This window comes from Polyodon spathula, chromosome 21 (assembly GCF_017654505.1).
Source record: "Polyodon spathula isolate WHYD16114869_AA chromosome 21, ASM1765450v1, whole genome shotgun sequence".
NCBI lineage: Eukaryota > Metazoa > Chordata > Actinopteri > Acipenseriformes > Polyodontidae > Polyodon > Polyodon spathula.
In genome coordinates this window covers 30,392,156-30,409,880 of record NC_054554.1, presented here as the reverse complement: position 1 = coordinate 30,409,880, position 17,725 = coordinate 30,392,156, and the positions used below count along the sequence as shown (strand labels likewise).

At 48.8% G+C, this 17,725-nt stretch overlaps 1 protein-coding gene across 1 annotated transcript in view; it reads right to left on the bottom strand.

Annotated features, from left to right (window-relative positions):
- Positions 1–1,494: 1,494 nt before the first annotated feature.
- The window catches only part of LOC121296270 (regulatory-associated protein of mTOR-like), a 60,965-nt gene continuing 44,734 nt past the window's right edge, over positions 1,495–17,725 (bottom strand). Inside the window, exons 24-34 of the mRNA XM_041221611.1 lie at positions 17,589–17,694; positions 16,929–17,043; positions 16,690–16,814; positions 13,780–13,884; positions 11,466–11,513; positions 7,512–7,618; positions 3,446–3,573; positions 3,045–3,131; positions 2,314–2,430; positions 1,872–2,001; positions 1,495–1,586 (exon numbers count right to left, since the gene is read on the bottom strand). Of these exons, the coding sequence (XP_041077545.1) occupies positions 1,518–1,586; positions 1,872–2,001; positions 2,314–2,430; positions 3,045–3,131; positions 3,446–3,573; positions 7,512–7,618; positions 11,466–11,513; positions 13,780–13,884; positions 16,690–16,814; positions 16,929–17,043; positions 17,589–17,694 (1,137 nt within the window). The 3' untranslated portion in view covers positions 1,495–1,517. The remainder of the gene's footprint in view (positions 1,587–1,871; positions 2,002–2,313; positions 2,431–3,044; positions 3,132–3,445; positions 3,574–7,511; positions 7,619–11,465; positions 11,514–13,779; positions 13,885–16,689; positions 16,815–16,928; positions 17,044–17,588; positions 17,695–17,725) is intronic.

The window sequence follows — 17,725 nt, the reverse complement described above, 5'->3', positions numbered from 1 at the left end:
TGGGTAGGTGATACATGTCCATTAATATCTCCTGGGACGCCCCCCAACCCTCTGCCCCTGCATCCAAACACATGAGGGTCTCAAACTGGGGGGGCTGTGCTCTGACGGGCCAAACCCGGACATTGGCGGGACAAGCGCTTTGTGGACAGCTCAGCTGTCTGGTTCACATCAGAGAGACTTCACAGAAGTTGAACTCCGCCCCTGTCCAGTGGAGACTGAGTATGGGATAGGGGACTCAGGCCTGCAGTAACCAGATAGTGACAAACGCCAGGACAGGCTCCAAACACCACGTGGATCGTACACACACATAGGGCAGAGAGGGTGTGTATCGGCACCACTATTGCACTGGGGGTTGTACAGTCCCACCAGCGCTTACTGTACACTAAGTTACTATTGTATTGAAATATGTCGCAATCCATTTAAGCCACATTTACTTCCCAGTGCACACCAAGGGCCATTTCCACAGTCATAGGAATTCCAGGATTGTTTTCTATGTACACGAGGCTACAATTTCTAAAAATAAAAATTAAATTATTTCTGGGGACATTGTGCTGGTACATCCTGCAAGGAACTGAACGCACATCCAGCATCAGACCAGCACTTCAACGTCAGCTCTCTAGGGGGAGCGTTGAGTACAGCTTCAACGTCAGCTCTCTAGAGAGCGTTGAGTACAGCTTCAGCGTCAGCTCTCTAGAGAGCGTTGAGTACAGCTTCAACGTCAGCTCTCTAGAGAGCGTGGAGTACAGCTTCAACGTCAGCTCTCTAGAGAGCGTGGAGTACAGCTTCAACGTCAGCTCTCTAGAGAGCGTGGAGTACAGCTTCAACGTCAGCTCTCTAGAGAGCGTGGAGTACAGCTTCAACTTCAGCTCTCTAGAGAGCGTGGAGTACAGCTTCAACTTCAGCTCTCTAGAGAGCGCTGAGTATAGCTTCAACGTCAGCTCTCTAGGGAGCATGGAGTATTGCACTTGCTTAATTAAAGGTACTGGGTGAATCCAGGGAGCAGGACTTTGTTTCAGCCAAATCATTTCGGGTTTTAAAGCTGCGGTGCTTTCCTGAGTGGATAAAACAGGGCTGGCAGAAAACTGTTAAAAAAACATCCTTGACAGTTATTATGTGGGCCTCGTCAGACTATTGTACAAAAATACATTATTATATTCAGGCAACCAGGTTGCAATAAAAAGTATGACTCTCGGGGGATCCCGAGGACCCCTGCTCTGCACTAGCTCTGGAGACACACCAGGAGGACTATTTAAAAAGAGCAAATCCCACAGGGGCGAGGTCTAAAATAGGTTTCTAATGTCTGTCTGCAATTCTATGTACACACACACATACACATCTCAGCACAGCCAAGTCTATGATCAGAAGCCCAACGTGGATCTAACAATATACTATAGTAATAAAGACTCAAGTATTAAGTAGCAGCAGCCATCACTGGACAGTCAAGTTGGGAATTGGATATATACAATAGGAATTGACACCACTGCTTGAGGAGCTTCCGAGGTGAGTCCTTTCTGCCGTTATCTCATCCTCTTCTCCGCAGAGTAGATGGACATGTAGTAGTCATTGCTGCCAACTGCCAAGTGGGGCTATCAAACAAAAACACATCATAAGCCCCTGTTCTCTGTGCATTCACTTTAAACATTACCATTAAAACAACATATTACCAATTAGTTACAAAGTTGCCATCTGTTTATTCTTTATACTTACTTTTTATATATATATATATATTTATATATACTCTTCGTGCATTACGGCAGCGCTCTCATTTCTTGCATTAAGTACTAGAATTGACGTGGACGTGCTGCTACGTGGCACTGCTGCTTGAAATGCCAATGATGATAATGAACGGCAGTAAAACAAAGTTTCAGTACCCAGTACGGATGGAAGGCCAGGCAGCTGATGGCACCGATTCGCTGTCCCATGAACCCGTCGTAGTATTTGATGTTGCTGATGACATCTCCGCTGGAGTTGTACACAGCGATGAACTGGTTCATAGAGCCGCTGGTGAGGGGAATGAGAAGAGACACTCATGAGACTGGAACACTGTTCCCGTTCTGCACTGTGCTGATTCAGAATGGCTTCACTACCTCCTACTGCAGTCCCAGCTCTAACCTGGCTTGAGATCAGAGTGCCTCAGCTCTGGATCCGCACTACCTCCTTCCCAGTCCCTCAGCTACAACCACCGAGTCACACTGCTCCTACTCAGTCCATCAGCTCTAATCACTACACCACACTGCCTCCCTCCTCTGTAACCAATAGATCACACTGTCTCAGCTCACACAGCTCCCTTTACTCACAGCAGACTCTGCTTACCAGGCAAACAGGTTAGCTTGTGGGTGGATGTCCAGTGCTGTCAGCCCCTTCACTGTCTGCAGCACATTCACAGAGTCGGGCATTCGAAGCTCGAAGAAGCGCACGTCTCCATTCACACTGGAGCAGAGAACACAGAGGGAGCTTAGCGAGTTGTAGTCACAAGGGATTAGTGTCAATCTAGGTAATACCAAGGCATGTACAGTGAGCTAATGGCAGCATTACTGGAATGAACTTCCATAACACTGTTCAAAGGACTGAAGATAAAACCATTCTGGTCCTCACAACTGGGAATATATATACAAAAGCACCCGACTTCTACTCAAAATGGTAATGCATGCATGTTAGAGATAAATGGCAAACACTGTGCAATTAACAGCAATTTACATAAGCAATTAACTGACAAAGTTACATTCAAATACTGTATGCATCTATTTGTAACACAATGATCAATATTTAGGAAGAACACAAAACATTAGTTTAAACAAGGTCCCCTGGGCCAGCACAGTTTGTATCCGTTCTGTATATAAAGTGTATCTTAGTGGAGAAATGCACTGTATCATTTGCTATTCGTAAGGACCATGGGACCATCTGCTGCTATGTGAGCAAGAGAAAGCTAAATAACATTATAAATAAAAAATAAGGAGCACATAAAAGCCAGTCCCCCCCCCCCTCAAATGCGTGCGCACACACACACACACACACACACACGGTAAGGCATGGTAAGCTTGTACCTGACACTGACGATGTTCCCTTCAGTCTGCTTCTGCAGGTGTACCTTCACCACCCAGGCGCTGTGTTCGCGGTACGTCACCACGCGGCTGCGTGGTCACACAGAGACACACAGACAGGGAGATCACACAGAGATATCACACTGGTGTCCTTGTCAATCAGCTTGTTTGTATTATTGACCAAGACCCTGATGGTGCAGGCCTGCCATACTGTATGTGGGTAAGGGGGCCACAAGAAAGATCTTATACCAGAAACTGGCACCCACTCAGGGATAACCCACTAGAGGGATCCTAAACCCACCTTATGGGACAAGATTCCGCCTCACAGCTTTACACAAAGGCTCTTCCAAACAGCATATTGAGTGATGCAACCAGAGGCAATTATTTGGTAAAATGAGCGTTACCATTCGTTGGGGCCCATCCTCCTGTCGTAGACGCGCACAGATCCATCCCCCAGGCCCGCGGCGATCAGGGAGCGCCGAGAGTCGCAGGACAGGCTGGTCACACAGCTGTCTGCACCAGTCGGGATGTCCTGGGGATGAAGCAGAGACAGGAGAAAGGTCAGTGGAGCCCTTCCACAGCTCCATGCTAATCAAACCTGGACAATCCCTTCCACAGCTCAACGCCAATCAGGACTGGGCAATCTCTTCCACAGCTCAACGCTAATCAAACCTGGACAATCCCTTCCACACCTCCATGCTAATCAAACCTGGACAATCCCTTCCACACCTCCATGCTAATCAAACCTGGACAATCCCTTCCACAGCTCAACGCTAATCAGGACTGGACAATCCCTTCCACACCTCCATGCTAATCAAACCTGGACAATCCCTTCCACACCTCCATGCTAATCAAACCTGGACAATCCCTTCCACAGCTCAACGCTAATCAAACCTGGACAATCCCTTCCACAACTCAACGCTAATCAAACCTGGACAATCCCTTCCACAACTCAACGCTAATCAAACCTGGACAATCCCTTCCACAACTCAACGCTAATCAAACCTGGACAATCCCTTCCACAGCTCAACGCTAATCAAACCTGGACAATCCCTTCCACACCTCCATGCTAATCAAACCTGGACAATCCCTTCCACACCTCCATGCTAATCAAACCTGGACAATCCCTTCCACAGCTCAACGCCAATCAGGACTGGACAATCCCTTCCACACCTCCATGCTAATCAAACCTGGACAATCCCTTCCACAGCTCAACGCCAATCAGGACTGGACAATCCCTTCCACACCTCCATGCTAATCAAACCTGGACAATCCCTTCCACAGCTCAACGCCAATCAGGACTGGACAATCCCTTCCACACCTCCATGCTAATCAAACCTGGACAATCCCTTCCACAACTCAACGCTAATCAAACCTGGACAATCCCTTCCACAGCTCAACGCTAATCAAACCTGGACAATCCCTTCCACACCTCCATGCTAATCAAACCTGGACAATCCCTTCCACAGCTCAACGCTAATCAAACCTGGACAATCCCTTCCACACCTCCATGCTAATCAAACCTGGACAATCCCTTCCACAACTCAACGCTAATCAAACCTGGACAATCCCTTCCACACCTCCATGCTAATCAAACCTGGACAATCCCTTCCACAGCTCCATGCTAATCAAACCTGGACAATCCCTTCCACAGCTCCATGCTAATCAAACCTGGACAATCCCTTCCACAGCTCAACGCTAATCAAACCTGGACAATCCCTTCCACAGCTCAACGCTAATCAAACCTGGACAATCCCTTCCACAGCTCAACGCTAATCAAACCTGGACAATCCCTTCCACAGCTCCACGCTAATCAAACCTGGACAATCCCTTCCACAGCTCCACGCTAATCAGGGTGGGACAATCCCTTCCACAGCTCCACGCTAATCAGGGTGGGGCAATCCCTTCCACAGCTCCACGCTAATCAGGGTGGGGCAATCCCTTCCACAGCTCCACGCTAATCAGGGTGGGGCAATCCCTTCCACAGCTCCACGCTAATCAGGGTGGGGCAATCCCTTCCACAGCTCCACGCTAATCAGGGTGGGGCAATCCCTTCCACAGCTCCACGCTAATCAGGGTGGGGCAATCCCTTCCACAGCTCCACGCTAATCAGGGTGGGGCAATCCCTTCCACAGCTCCACGCTAATCAGGGTGGGGCAATCCCTTCCACAGCTCCACGCTAATCAAACCTGGACAATCCCTTCCACAGCTCCACGCTAATCAAACCTGGACAATCCCTTCCACAGCTCCATGCTAATCAAACCTGGACAATCCCTTCCACAGCTCCATGCTAATCAAACCTGGACAATCCCTTCCACAGCTCAACGCCAATCAGGACTGGGCAATCCCTTCCACAGCTCCATGCTAATCAAACCTGGACAATCCCTTCCACAGCTCAACGCCAATCAGGACTGGACAATCCCTTCCACAGCTCCACGCTAATCAGGGTGGGGCAATCCCTTCCACAGCTCCACGCTAATCAGGGTGGGGCAATCCCTTCCACAGCTCCACGCTAATCAGGGTGGGGCAATCCCTTCCACAGCTCCACGCTAATCAGGGTGGGGCAATCCCTTCCACAGCTCCACGCTAATCAGGGTGGGGCAATCCCTTCCACAGCTCCACGCTAATCAGGGTGGGGCAATCCCTTCCACAGCTCCACGCTAATCAGGGTGGGGCAATCCCTTCCACAGCTCCACGCTAATCAGGGTGGGTCAATCCCTTCCACAGCTCCACGCTAATCAGGGTGGGGCAATCCCTTCCACAGCTCCACGCTAATCAGGGTGGGTCAATCCCTTCCACAGCTCCACGCTAATCAGGGCGGGACAATCCCTTCCACAGCTCCACGCTAATCAGGGTGGGGCAATCCCTTCCACAGCTCCACGCTAATCAGGGTGGGTCAATCCCTTCCACAGCTCCACGCTAATCAGGGTGGGGCAATCCCTTCCACAGCTCCACGCTAATCAGGGTGGGTCAATCCCTCCCACAGCTCCACGCTAATCAAACCTGGACAATCCCTTCCACAGCTCCACGCTAATCAGGGTGGGGCAATCCCTTCCACAGCTCCACGCTAATCAGGGTGGGGCAATCCCTTCCACAGCTCCACGCTAATCAGGGTGGGGCAATCCCTTCCACAGCTCAACGCTAATCAGGGTGGGGCAATCCCTTCCACAGCTCCACGCTAATCAGGGTGGGGCAATCCCTTCCACAGCTCCACGCTAATCAGGGTGGGTCAATCCCTTCCACAGCTCCACGCTAATCAGGGTGGGTCAATCCCTTCCACAGCTCCACGCTAATCAGGGTGGGGCAATCCCTTCCACAGCTCCACGCTAATCAGGGTGGGGCAATCCCTTCCACAGCTCCACGCTAATCAGGGTGGGTCAATCCCTTCCACAGCTCCACGCTAATCAGGGTGGGGCAATCCCTTCCACAGCTCCACGCTAATCAGGGTGGGGCAATCCCTTCCACAGCTCCACGCTAATCAGGGTGGGGCAATCCCTTCCACAGCTCCACGCTAATCAGGGTGGGGCAATCCCTTCCACAGCTCCACGCTAATCAGGGTGGGGCAATCCCACTCCCCCAGCACCCAGCCTGGACAGAACCTCCTTATTCTGCCATGTTCAGGTACCATTTAGGAGCGACCGGTCAGCAGATCTCTTACAGGCAAGACTTAAAATCGCTGCTTTGAAAAAGGTCTCGTCACTCTCAGATCGCTGGCACCAGACAATTTAAGAAGACTTGAAAATTGCATGTGTCAGAGTACATTTTTAGAATAAAAAATGAAAAATAAAATAAGTTGCAGCTAGTGTAAGAATAGGATTGGGTTAAGGTGGATTCGTCAAACCCTGAGGCTAGATGACTGAGAAGCTACAGAAGTGACTTTCAATAAGACACTATTGCTGTATCTCATTTCCGGTTGGATAGGGACTGCTGCATCTCACCCTTTCAAAGTATTAAACATCAACTGGTCCCCAAATGCAGGAGATTTCTGTAAGCTCAAAGTAAAGCCAGTCTGTTTTAATGTGATCTATTCTTCTGATGAATAAACATGCAGCCCCAGTGACAGAGAAAGACAAACTGTTCCTGAACATGCACATGGACTGTTTAATTATCATGCATGAGTTCCAACAGAACTGGGAGGAAGAAGTCACAAGGATGGGACATCAATCAGTCTTCTAATTGAATACTGACATTAACCTGGGCCGGGTCTAGGGGCTGGAAGAAAACCTCTGTGGTATCCACAAATATATATATATATATATATATATATATATATATATATATATATATATATATATATATATATATATGTAGTATGACATTAGAAGACAGCGGGAAAGACCGTGTGCATTTTTTCCCAGATCATTTTCTGCATTTCTATTTGTATTAATATCAGAGAGACCCCATCCCTTTGGCATTCACTTCCAGAACTGTGTTGACTGCCGCACTGCAGAGTGCAGCCCGCTGGCGTACCTGTATCTTCATCTCCCGGTCTGTGTCCCAGATTCGAATGACCCGGACATCTCCGGACGTTATGAGCAGCCCCGCCTCCTGCTCCCAGTCCACCACCATGCCAGAGCCTGAGAGGAAACAAACCATCACTGTACCCCCACACTCCCACACTTTACCATGACACACAACACTGGGCTAGACTAAACGGGCTGATTCAGCGAACCACTCTGCTTCCTCAGAGCACACCAGCAGTATACTGTACCCACTCCGAACAAGATGCGAATACCCTGCCTGCAGAATTCACAAACTCTCTTTCATTAACTGGAAGTCATAACTGGAAGGTTAGGCATGGAAACAAACACAGCCCTCTCAAATGGAGGCTCCAGAAATAGCCTTCTGATAAATAATAAACTGCACTTAAAACATATTTGATAGCGAACAACTTCTCCCCCTTCGTACTCAGAAATCCTACTGAATCCACGGAGAAGCAGCCCAGGACCTGTCGTTATGGCAGAGAGGGAGCGATAAACATTCAGCTTGTGAGGGACTGTCGTCCCTTTCTTTACACACACAGCAAGGAGCAGTGTTACCCCAAGCCTTCTTAATAATCCAGTCCCTCACTTCTTTGTAGAGCACAGTGCTGAGCTGGAAATTACCACACTCATCTGCCTGGTTACTCAAGTCAGTCCTGGGCTGTCGATTCATTCCACTGTACCATCTGCCCGCCCTCCCTCCCTCTCTCTCCCTCTCTCTCCCTCTCTCTCTCTCTCTCTCTCTCTCTCATTCTGGGTGCTAAAGGAAAGATCACTGTTCACCAGCTCAATTGCTGCAACAACATTTGGATATTGAATTATAGAACCTTTCTCTGATATTAATAATAATAATGATCACGTATTTAGATAATCACTGGTCTGTTTCTCCAATTCCTTGCAGCTCAGACCTGTGCACTCCAGTTCCAGAAGAGTTTTACTCATTAATACTTGACACAGCTGTCACTGTTTGCAGGGCTGCTGAGTTTACAGCTCCCCGTTCTTTGCTAAAATCAATAATAAATGATCACAGGGTTTCTCACTCCAGAAGCCTTTTAATGCGGCCCTCTGACAGCTGAAGTGGAGACTCGGGATGCTTCAGCGCGCCACATCTTTAGCAGGGAAAAAATAAATACTGGTATTTAACAGCTAGGTATTTGAGAGAAAGAAAAAGGCACAGCGTTGTGTACCATGCTCAATCTCATCTGCCATTCCCCCCAGGAGAATGCTGTGCACACACACACACACACACACACACACACACACACACACGCACACGCACGCACACATGCACGCACGCACTAATCCTCACAGCAAAACCTGTTCATTTGCACAGAGGGGGACAACTATTTGCACAACTCTGCGCTGATGGTGTTTTTAATTATTGCTTTTCAGTATTTATACCAAAAAAGTCCTTGCCTCTCGACTGCACCACTTGGGAAGACACTCTTGTTTGAACCCTCTGGTTTGTGGTTTGCATTCAAGATGCCAACTAATTACTGTTTACTACCAAATAAGTTAGCAAAAGTGCTTAAAAGTCAGAGAGATGCGGGCAGCTTCTAGCCCTATCCTGTGCAGTGATGTTTAATGCCACACTGTTTCTCAGTCATGGCCGACAGCCGGCTAACGAACCCCACGCACTCTTACACAAACGTCACCGATACACAACTCTGCTGCCACTGAACATTTTGACCTTCGTACACTGTGGCTGTGCTCCCCCTGCCCAGTACTACCCCTTGCCCCCTGCCCCTGCCCCTGCCCCTATCCTGCCTCTTGCCTCACTGCTGCCATGCTGCCGCAGTGCGCTAACAGGTAGAGGCTAACACGATGAGCTTGTTCTGATGAATATTTACTTTCCTTCATTAAGCACTGTGTTAATAATCACGCATCTCCAGCCCGCTCCTGTGTATGGAAGCCATTTTTATTCATCCATCACTCTGACTTTCACACGCAAACCGGAGCCGAGAGGAAGCAGCAGCAGCAGCTCCCCGCGGAAATGGTTAACAAAACTAACAGCCTCAATCTGTCCCACATTCCACATATTAATAGAAACATAGGCTAATGTCTTAAATCAGATCAGGACAAGCTAATGAAGTTGTATTGTGGTCAGTCGCTTTAATTCTTCATGTTCTGTACTGCAACAGAGGCATGCCGGCTCCTAACTCTCCTGTCCCGTGTATCAGAGATGGGCTGGCACTAACTCTCCTGTCCCGTGTATCAGAGATGGGCTAGCATGAACTCTCCTGTCCTGTGTATCAGAGATGGGCTGGCACTAACTCTCCTGTCCCGTGTATCAGAGATGGGCTAGCACGAACTCTCCTGTCCTGTGTATCAGAGATGGGCTGGCACTAACTCTCCTGTCCCATGTATCAGAGATGGGCTAGCAGGAACTCTCCTGTCCTGTGTATCAGAGATGGGCTGGCACTAACTCTCCTGTCCCGTGTATCAGAGATGGGCTAGCACGAACTCTCCTGTCCTGTGTATCAGAGATGGGCTGGCACTAACTCTCCTGTCCCGTGTATCAGAGATGGGCTAGCACGAACTCTCCTGTCCTGTGTATCAGAGATGGGCTGGCACGAACTCTCCTGTCCTGTGTATCAGAGATGGGCTGGCACTAACTCTCCTGTCCCGTGTATCAGAGATGGGCTAGCACGAACTCTCCTGTCCTGTATATCAGAGATGGGCTGGCACTAACTCTCCTGTCCTGTGTATGAGAGATGGGCTAGCACGAACTCTCCTGTCCCGTGTATCAGAGATGGGCTGGCACTAACTCTCCTCTCCTGTGTATCAGAGATGGGCTGGCACTAACTCTCCTGTCCTGTGTATCAGAGATGGGCTGGCACGAACTCTCCTGTCCTGTGTATCAGAGATGGGCTGGCACTAACTCTCCTGTCCTGTGTATCAGAGATGGGCTGGCACGAACTCTCCTGTCCTGTGTATCAGAGATGGGCTGGCACTAACTCTCCTGTCCTGTGTATCAGAGATGGGCTAGCACGAACTCTCCTGTCCTGTGTATCAGAGATGGGCTGGCACTAACTCTCCTGTCCTGTGTATCAGAGATGGGCTAGCACGAACTCTCCTGTCCTGTGTATCAGAGATGGGCTGGCACTAACTCTCCTGTCCCGTGTATCAGAGATGGGCTAGCATGAACTCTCCTGTCCTGTGTATCAGAGATGGGCTGGCACTAACTCTCCTGTCCTGTGTATCAGAGATGGGCTGGCACTAATTCTCCTGTCCCGTGTATCAGAGATGGGCTGGCACTAATTCTTCTGTCCCGTGTATCAGAGACGGGCTGGCACTAACACTCCTGTCCCGTGGGTCAGACGGGCTGGCACTAACTCTCCTGTCCCGTGGGTCAGAGATGGGAGGGCACTAACTCTCCTGTCCCGTGTATCAGAGACGGGCTGGCACTAACTCTCCTGTCCCGTGGGTCAGACAGGCTGGCACTAACTCTCCTGTCCTGTGTATCAGAGACGGGCTGGCACTAACTTTGACGGATTTTTTTTTTTTTACTTGGGCACTGCTTTAAATCTGATGGATGCTCCAGTGCAACTTGAGGACATTTCCAGTGCGATAACAGCTTGCTCGCAGCGCACACACACGAGCGAGGGGCAACCCCCAAGGAAATCACAGTCCCTAGAGTCTCATCCATTAGGTTCTGCCCAACTCCTCTCTTACCCACCCCCTCTTGGGATGATCCAGCTCTGCATGAGGCTACGCATAACCCCTATTGATACTGACTGTTCATTTAGAACAAATACATTCAAGCAAATAAGAACAAAAAGGCTGGGATGGGACGTGGTTTTCAAAGCGAGATGGTATTGGTGAAGCGGAGGTGGACCAGAGGGAATGCTGGGAGCAAAGAGGGTGGGACAGGCCTGTTTACCATGGAAACCAAGCAGTGTTGAGAGTGAGCGAGAGTGGGAGAGAAGATGGAAGCACTCACCTCCCTGCTTACTCCTGTCAAGATGGATTGAAACTCTTCGGGGCAGACCTGCGAGGGAGGAGGAGCAGATGGGGCGTTCAGGGGGTCTGCTCAGGGACAGGGGGGCACAGCGTTAAACAAGCAGCAAGAAAAAACACAGGGGTGCATCCACACACACACACGCACGCATGCACGCACAACCCCAACCTGGCCCCGTCAGGCCTCAAACACACATCACAAGACAGGCAGAGAGAGCCTCACAACAAACACACCGAAGGGTGTAGCACAACAGACTATCTGTTATATCTGTTAAAAACACCACCACACCGCCTGGGTAAGGAGGGAAAAACAAGGTCAAACTACAAGCCATTTCTCCCCAGAAACGTCAAAAATGACTTGAATTTTCCTCAAGCTTAACGTTATGGATGAGTAAATGGAAGACAGAAATATATATATATTATTTTCATTTAGATAATATCCCCACTATGGTAAAGGTGATCTCTACTCTACTGGAAATCTATGTATGCCTTCTTTCTTGCACAAAAAACACGCAACAAATTCTTCCAAGATGGTTTTACTTTGTTTAATAATAGAACTACAGTGTGCAACGCACAGAGTGAAGCTTCAGGCAAAAATCACAAATACAAAGACTGCTTCGTTGCAGCCTCTTTTCAAGCTGTTCATGCAGAAAACACCTACCACATTTCTTACAACAGGACTATACAACTCGTGCCATATCTGGACTTGCTCTTTTTGACAGGTTCAGTGAATTCCAAGTTTCTTGTGTGAGGCATTGTTCATTTTGTGTGCAAGGCCATCTTTATCTATATTGGCACAGCTGTGCCTGCATGTAAAAGTATGCTAAAGGTTATAATAATCATTTAAAATTGCTGAAGTATCAGCACCCACACAATATCCGTTTTTCAACAACAGAACTGGCTTGTAACACAACGGAACCCCTTTATGGCAATTACTGACATACAACATGTGTCCTTGTTGTCTACACACGCACCTATGGCATTACTGCAGAAGAGCATTATAGTGTTTCCCAGGCCTGACATGACAAAAGAAAAAAGCTCTTTGCAATCCTCTGGCACTGTTTCACACATACGACTACCAACCGCCGGTGTTATTAATATTTGCTTATTTAGCAGAAGCCTTTATCCACGGCGACTGACAGAGACTAGGGTGTGTGAACTGTGCATCAGCTGCAGAGTCACTTACAACAACGTCTCACCCGAAAGACAGAGCACAAGGAAGTTCAGTGACTTGCTCAGGGTCACACAGTGAGTGAGCCGGGATCTGAACAGGGGACCTACTGGTTACAAGCCCTTTTCTTTAACTACTGGACCACACAGCCTCTTATTCAGATCTGGGGCCTCCCAGTCTTCACTTACAGCTCAGTTATATTTAGCAGTAATGCCTGCTCCAGCACAGTGTAGCACCCAGAGTTTAATTTGCAAGTGATTCTTGTGGAGGTGCAAGCTGGGCCCTGCCAGAGTACGGCTCTCCCATAACCCCTACTGCCTTCTGTCCACTCCTCTGCCTCTTTCCTTCCTTCCTTCCTTTCTCTCTCTCCCTCTTTGGGGACTCACTCTGCAGAGAGATTAGCAGGGAGCAGCGTACCCCACTCTTATCTGTTGACTCTTATCTCGATTCTCCTGTGTAACTGACACGTCTCAAAGGCTAGGGAGGCTGTGTTGGGTGCCCTGCTGGAGCTCAGCTTGTGAAGTGATCAAGCGCTCTTACGTGAAGTTGCTACTGCAAAACTGTTGTCTTACTCTGTTTGATGGAGCAAATAAACTGTTGTGCCTCTGCAAGAGGAAACAAAATGGGTTTAGATGATAGGTCTGGAATCGCATCCAGAGCTAGAAAGCAACGCAAACATATAGAAAAAATATATATATGAACAATATAAATATATATCAAATACATAAATCTCTTTGAAACAGCTCTGAAAAGCAAAGGTATTACACCGCTGTAATCCAGAAGGTGAAATTGTGGGTAGGTGAGCATTCAGACTGCAGTAATACTGGAGAGCGCATTCACATTTTAGAGATCCGTGATGTCTCAGCATGGAGAGACAACACATCCCGTTCTAACCCATGTGATTAATTCCTGATCAGTGGCTACACTGCCGTGCGTTTTAATGTGATTCTTGAGGCTTTTAAAGCTTTTAATACAGATTTGACAGGAAACGTCATCTCCATAGTGAAAAAGCACAGCAGCTTTCTTTGAAAAGAAGAGGCGATCCGAATGATGCGCCAGTGCTCAGGTACACACGAGCGCACTCTGACACAGCACAGTGGGTAACTGGTGGGGGCAGAACACTGACCTCTGGTGGTGGGCAGCATGTCGGACAGACCCTGCCAGGCCGTGACCATCTCGGGGTTCCTCTCCAGATCTGCAAAGTTTTTCCAGACACGGAGAGCCCCGTCATCTAGACAGAGAGAGAGAGAGAGAGAGAGAGAGAGAGAGAGAGAGAGAGAGAGAGACACAGCGTCATCAGAGAGAGCAACGGGAAGAACCCTCAGGGAGCCAACCCACCCACTCACACCTAACAAAGAAACTGAGGAGACCAACATGAGACTTACAAACAAGTGCAAACGAACTCCCCAGCTGGAGGGCAAGGCTGCAGGGTTACTGATCTGTTGTGCGTCACAACCTCTATTGACATGTGAAGTCTCTTATTAGCACTTAGCAAACCTCTCCATAGCAAAAGAGTTAACTGCAATCACTCCAGGGGAGCCCTGGTGCCTCATCTCCTCTTATACTGTATCACAGAATATCACTTACTCTCCTCTCTCTAGACAGGAACACATCCTTCTCATTAAATTTAAGAATCGCAGAGCAAACTAATTGCTGTCTCCAGCCCAGGGGCTTGGAGCACAGCCCCTCTCGGTAAGCTGCAATGATTAGAGAGCTGAGCCGAGCTAAGCCTTCTCAAAACTGTACATGAAAAGATGAGCTCAAAGTTTCTTCCCACTGATAAGGTTTGCTTGTGGGGAGTCAGGGGGGCACTACAAGGGACTGCTTCAGGCTGCACACTGGTGCTAACGAGAGACCTCAAGATACTAAAAACAGCCTTTCACTGCAGTTACCGGACACAGGCAAAGCCCTGGCGCATGCAGAGATCCTGCAATCATCACTCAGACCTGCAGCACTCTGCGTCGAGGCAGTGTCTTACCAGTGCAGCACACTGCACTGCTCCGGGATTAACTCAGGGATTTGCAATTGTGGGCTTTAACATTCAGTGAAATCCCCAATGCCCAAGATACAAAATCATTACAGTGAATTAGAAACGTTTTTATTTAAAATGTATCTTAATTAACATAACAAAATGCATGAAAGTCTTCCAACCAAATACCAGATTGACTAATGTATGCCCACTCACATGAAGTTAATGGAAATGTTAGACAGTGCGTCTCAGTGTCTGAGCGGATCTAAATTTCAATTAGCAAGCTTGAAGACTGAGAAACACTAAGCTTAAAAATCAATTACAAAACGAACACAGTGAGGAAGCTGGTTTGTTTCTGCATTAAAACTAAGAAGTGCAATGAAGCCGAGCGCTGAGGATATTATTTGACACATCCACAATGTTTTCTTTTCAGATCCTAGCCCTGTATTTAATGTATTATGCATTATTTTTCTTGTAAAGCGCTTTGTGATGGTGCTCTAGTGAATGGGGCTATATAAAATAAAGACTGATTGACTGTTTGATTGATTGATTGATTTATGAAAAGATTGAGAGCACAGCCTCGGACCCGCTGCACAGCCCTGTTGCCTTCTGCTACAGTACAGCATCTCACGCACTGGACTGGCTCTGCAGCTCTTAACAACGTCCCAGCATCGACTCACTCCACCTGCTCCAAACAGAACACCGCACTGTAGCCCAAAAGAAAGATCTGTTGCAGTTTAAAGGTTGCTATTTTTTTTTCACAAAAAAAAGTCTGGGAACAACTGTTCCATATCAAACTGCAGCCCAAGAGTGCATCTAACAGCAGGTCTGCCTGCCTGCACCGCTCATCACACACACTCGCTTGTTTGCCCTGTGATTCAGCAGAATTGAACTCCTTCCTTGGGCACAGATGCCCAGGGTGGTGGGTGAAACAGGCAGCCAGAAAACAAGCCTGTTGTAATTTATACAGAACTAATTCCAACCCACAGAACACGGAATGAGCCCCAGGCAACCATCTTTACTGTGCTAGCGAACAGGCTGATTAGCAATTCATCACCACACTCACTCACACAGAGGGTTTCACTAGCAGGGAGCAAAGCAGCTCCTCTACAGGGCAGTGGAGCGCCTTCCTCTGGCCAGTGCTGAATCCCTCTGGCTCTCAGAGTGAATGTGTGTTCTGATCCACAGCTCCTCAGTGCCGTGTCCCTCTGGCTCTCAGAGTGAACGTGTGTTCTGATCCACAGCTCCTCAGTGCCGTGTCCCTCTGGCTCTCAGAGTGAACGTGTGTTCTGATCCACAGCTCCTCAGTGCCGTGTCCCTCTGGCTCTCAGAGTGAACGTGTGTTCTGATCCACAGCTCCTCAGTGCCGTGTCCCTCTGGCTCTCAGAGTGAACGTGTGTTCTGATCCACAGCTCCTCAGTGCCGTGTCCCTCTGGCTCTCAGAGTGAACGTGTGTTCTGATCCACAGCTCCTCAGTGCCGTGTCCCTCTGGCTCTCAGAGTGAACGTGTGTTCTGATCCACAGCTCCTCAGTGCCGTGTCCCTCTGGCTCTCAGAGTGAACGTGTGTTCTGATCCACAGCTCCTCAAAACTGTGTGTTTGAAACCAGGCTCTTGCCACTGCAGTATTCTTTACACAAATACTGTAGCTGGATGTGCCACTTATTAGGGTTGTGCAACTTTTTAAGTTTGATCAAAATTGAGTTTCCTCACCGCCCCCACGCCTGCCGAAAGGCAAAAAAAAGAAGATAACAAAAGAAGGTATAACTGTCTTCGAGGGCTTTATTGAACACATATATTAACACCTCCACAAATACAAACATTTTAGCTCTTTGTTTATTGATTTTAAATCACCCAGCAAGGTGCTGACACAGACAATACAATAGACAATACCTGTCCTGTTAAAATGGTAGGTTGCCCAGCACCCGGGACTGGTGGGTTTGTAAAGCACGGAATGGACCGTGGATCTAAATGGAGTTATTTCCCCACACAGCTATCACAGCGATTCACATGCCCGCTGCTCTCTGGTTTACCTGCGCAGGTGTGTTCCTCATCGAGCTCTCCCTTACCTGTAGCTGTGAGCAGCAGAGAGCAGTCATGCCCATTGAGATACTCCATGGCAGTGATCCGGGTGTAGCGAGGGTTCCCATTGTAGAAATAATCCAGCTTCTCTCCCTTCTCCCAGTCCCAGAAACTGTGTGTGTCGGAGGGGGGAAAGGGACAGAGAGCTTGGGGTTAGGGAGCTGCTCACTGTGCTTCACTGTGACTCGCTATCCCTGTGGATGACCGTGCCAGATCAGACCCTTACCAGATGCTGTCCTTGTCTGCCACAGCGATGCACGGGTTGAAGGGGTGGAACTTGACCACTGAGGGGACCCCGGGGTTCCTGTTGATGAAGATCTGGTCATCCAGACGGGTTATACCTGCAGAGCAGAGAGAGGGAGAACAAAAGCACAGGGAGGGCGGAGATGACTACCCACCCAGTACAGCGTGTGTCACAGTGAGTACTACCGGGTCCTGTGTGTGCCAGTACGTGTGTGCGTGTGTGTGCAGCAACGTGTTAGTGAGCGTGTTGTGTATGTGCATGCATGTCTTTACTCTGTATATTAATTGGTCTCTCTGGCACTGCACCGTCCCACTCAGGGTTAAGCAGATACAAAGAGCCGGGCTGACCTGAGGAACTCAACCATTCTCTTTGTATTCTAGTCTGACTTCACAGGGGGAACTGGGAAGTTCAGCAGCCAGAAACTATGAAACAGATTAAATGCAGTGACTCATCCCAGGCTACCAGCGCTCTGAATCAAGGGGAGGTGGAGGAGGGCGGCATCCTACACTGAGGTGGGATATCCTGGAACAACTCCATCCACTGCTCCTGCAAGGAACTCCGAGAGACACTGCAAAATCTCCATTGTGCTGCTTCTTGCTGGGGTGGGGCAGTGCAGTACAGGCAGTAATCAGCCGTGCTCACCTCTCTGCGTGATGCACTGGCTCTGCCGCCTCACCAGGGCGTTCCTCAGGAATCTCCACTCGCGCTCCTTTCTCACGTGGCTCTCCACATCGTGCTCCTCCGGGATCTGAGGACAGAGACAGCAGGTTACACCGTGT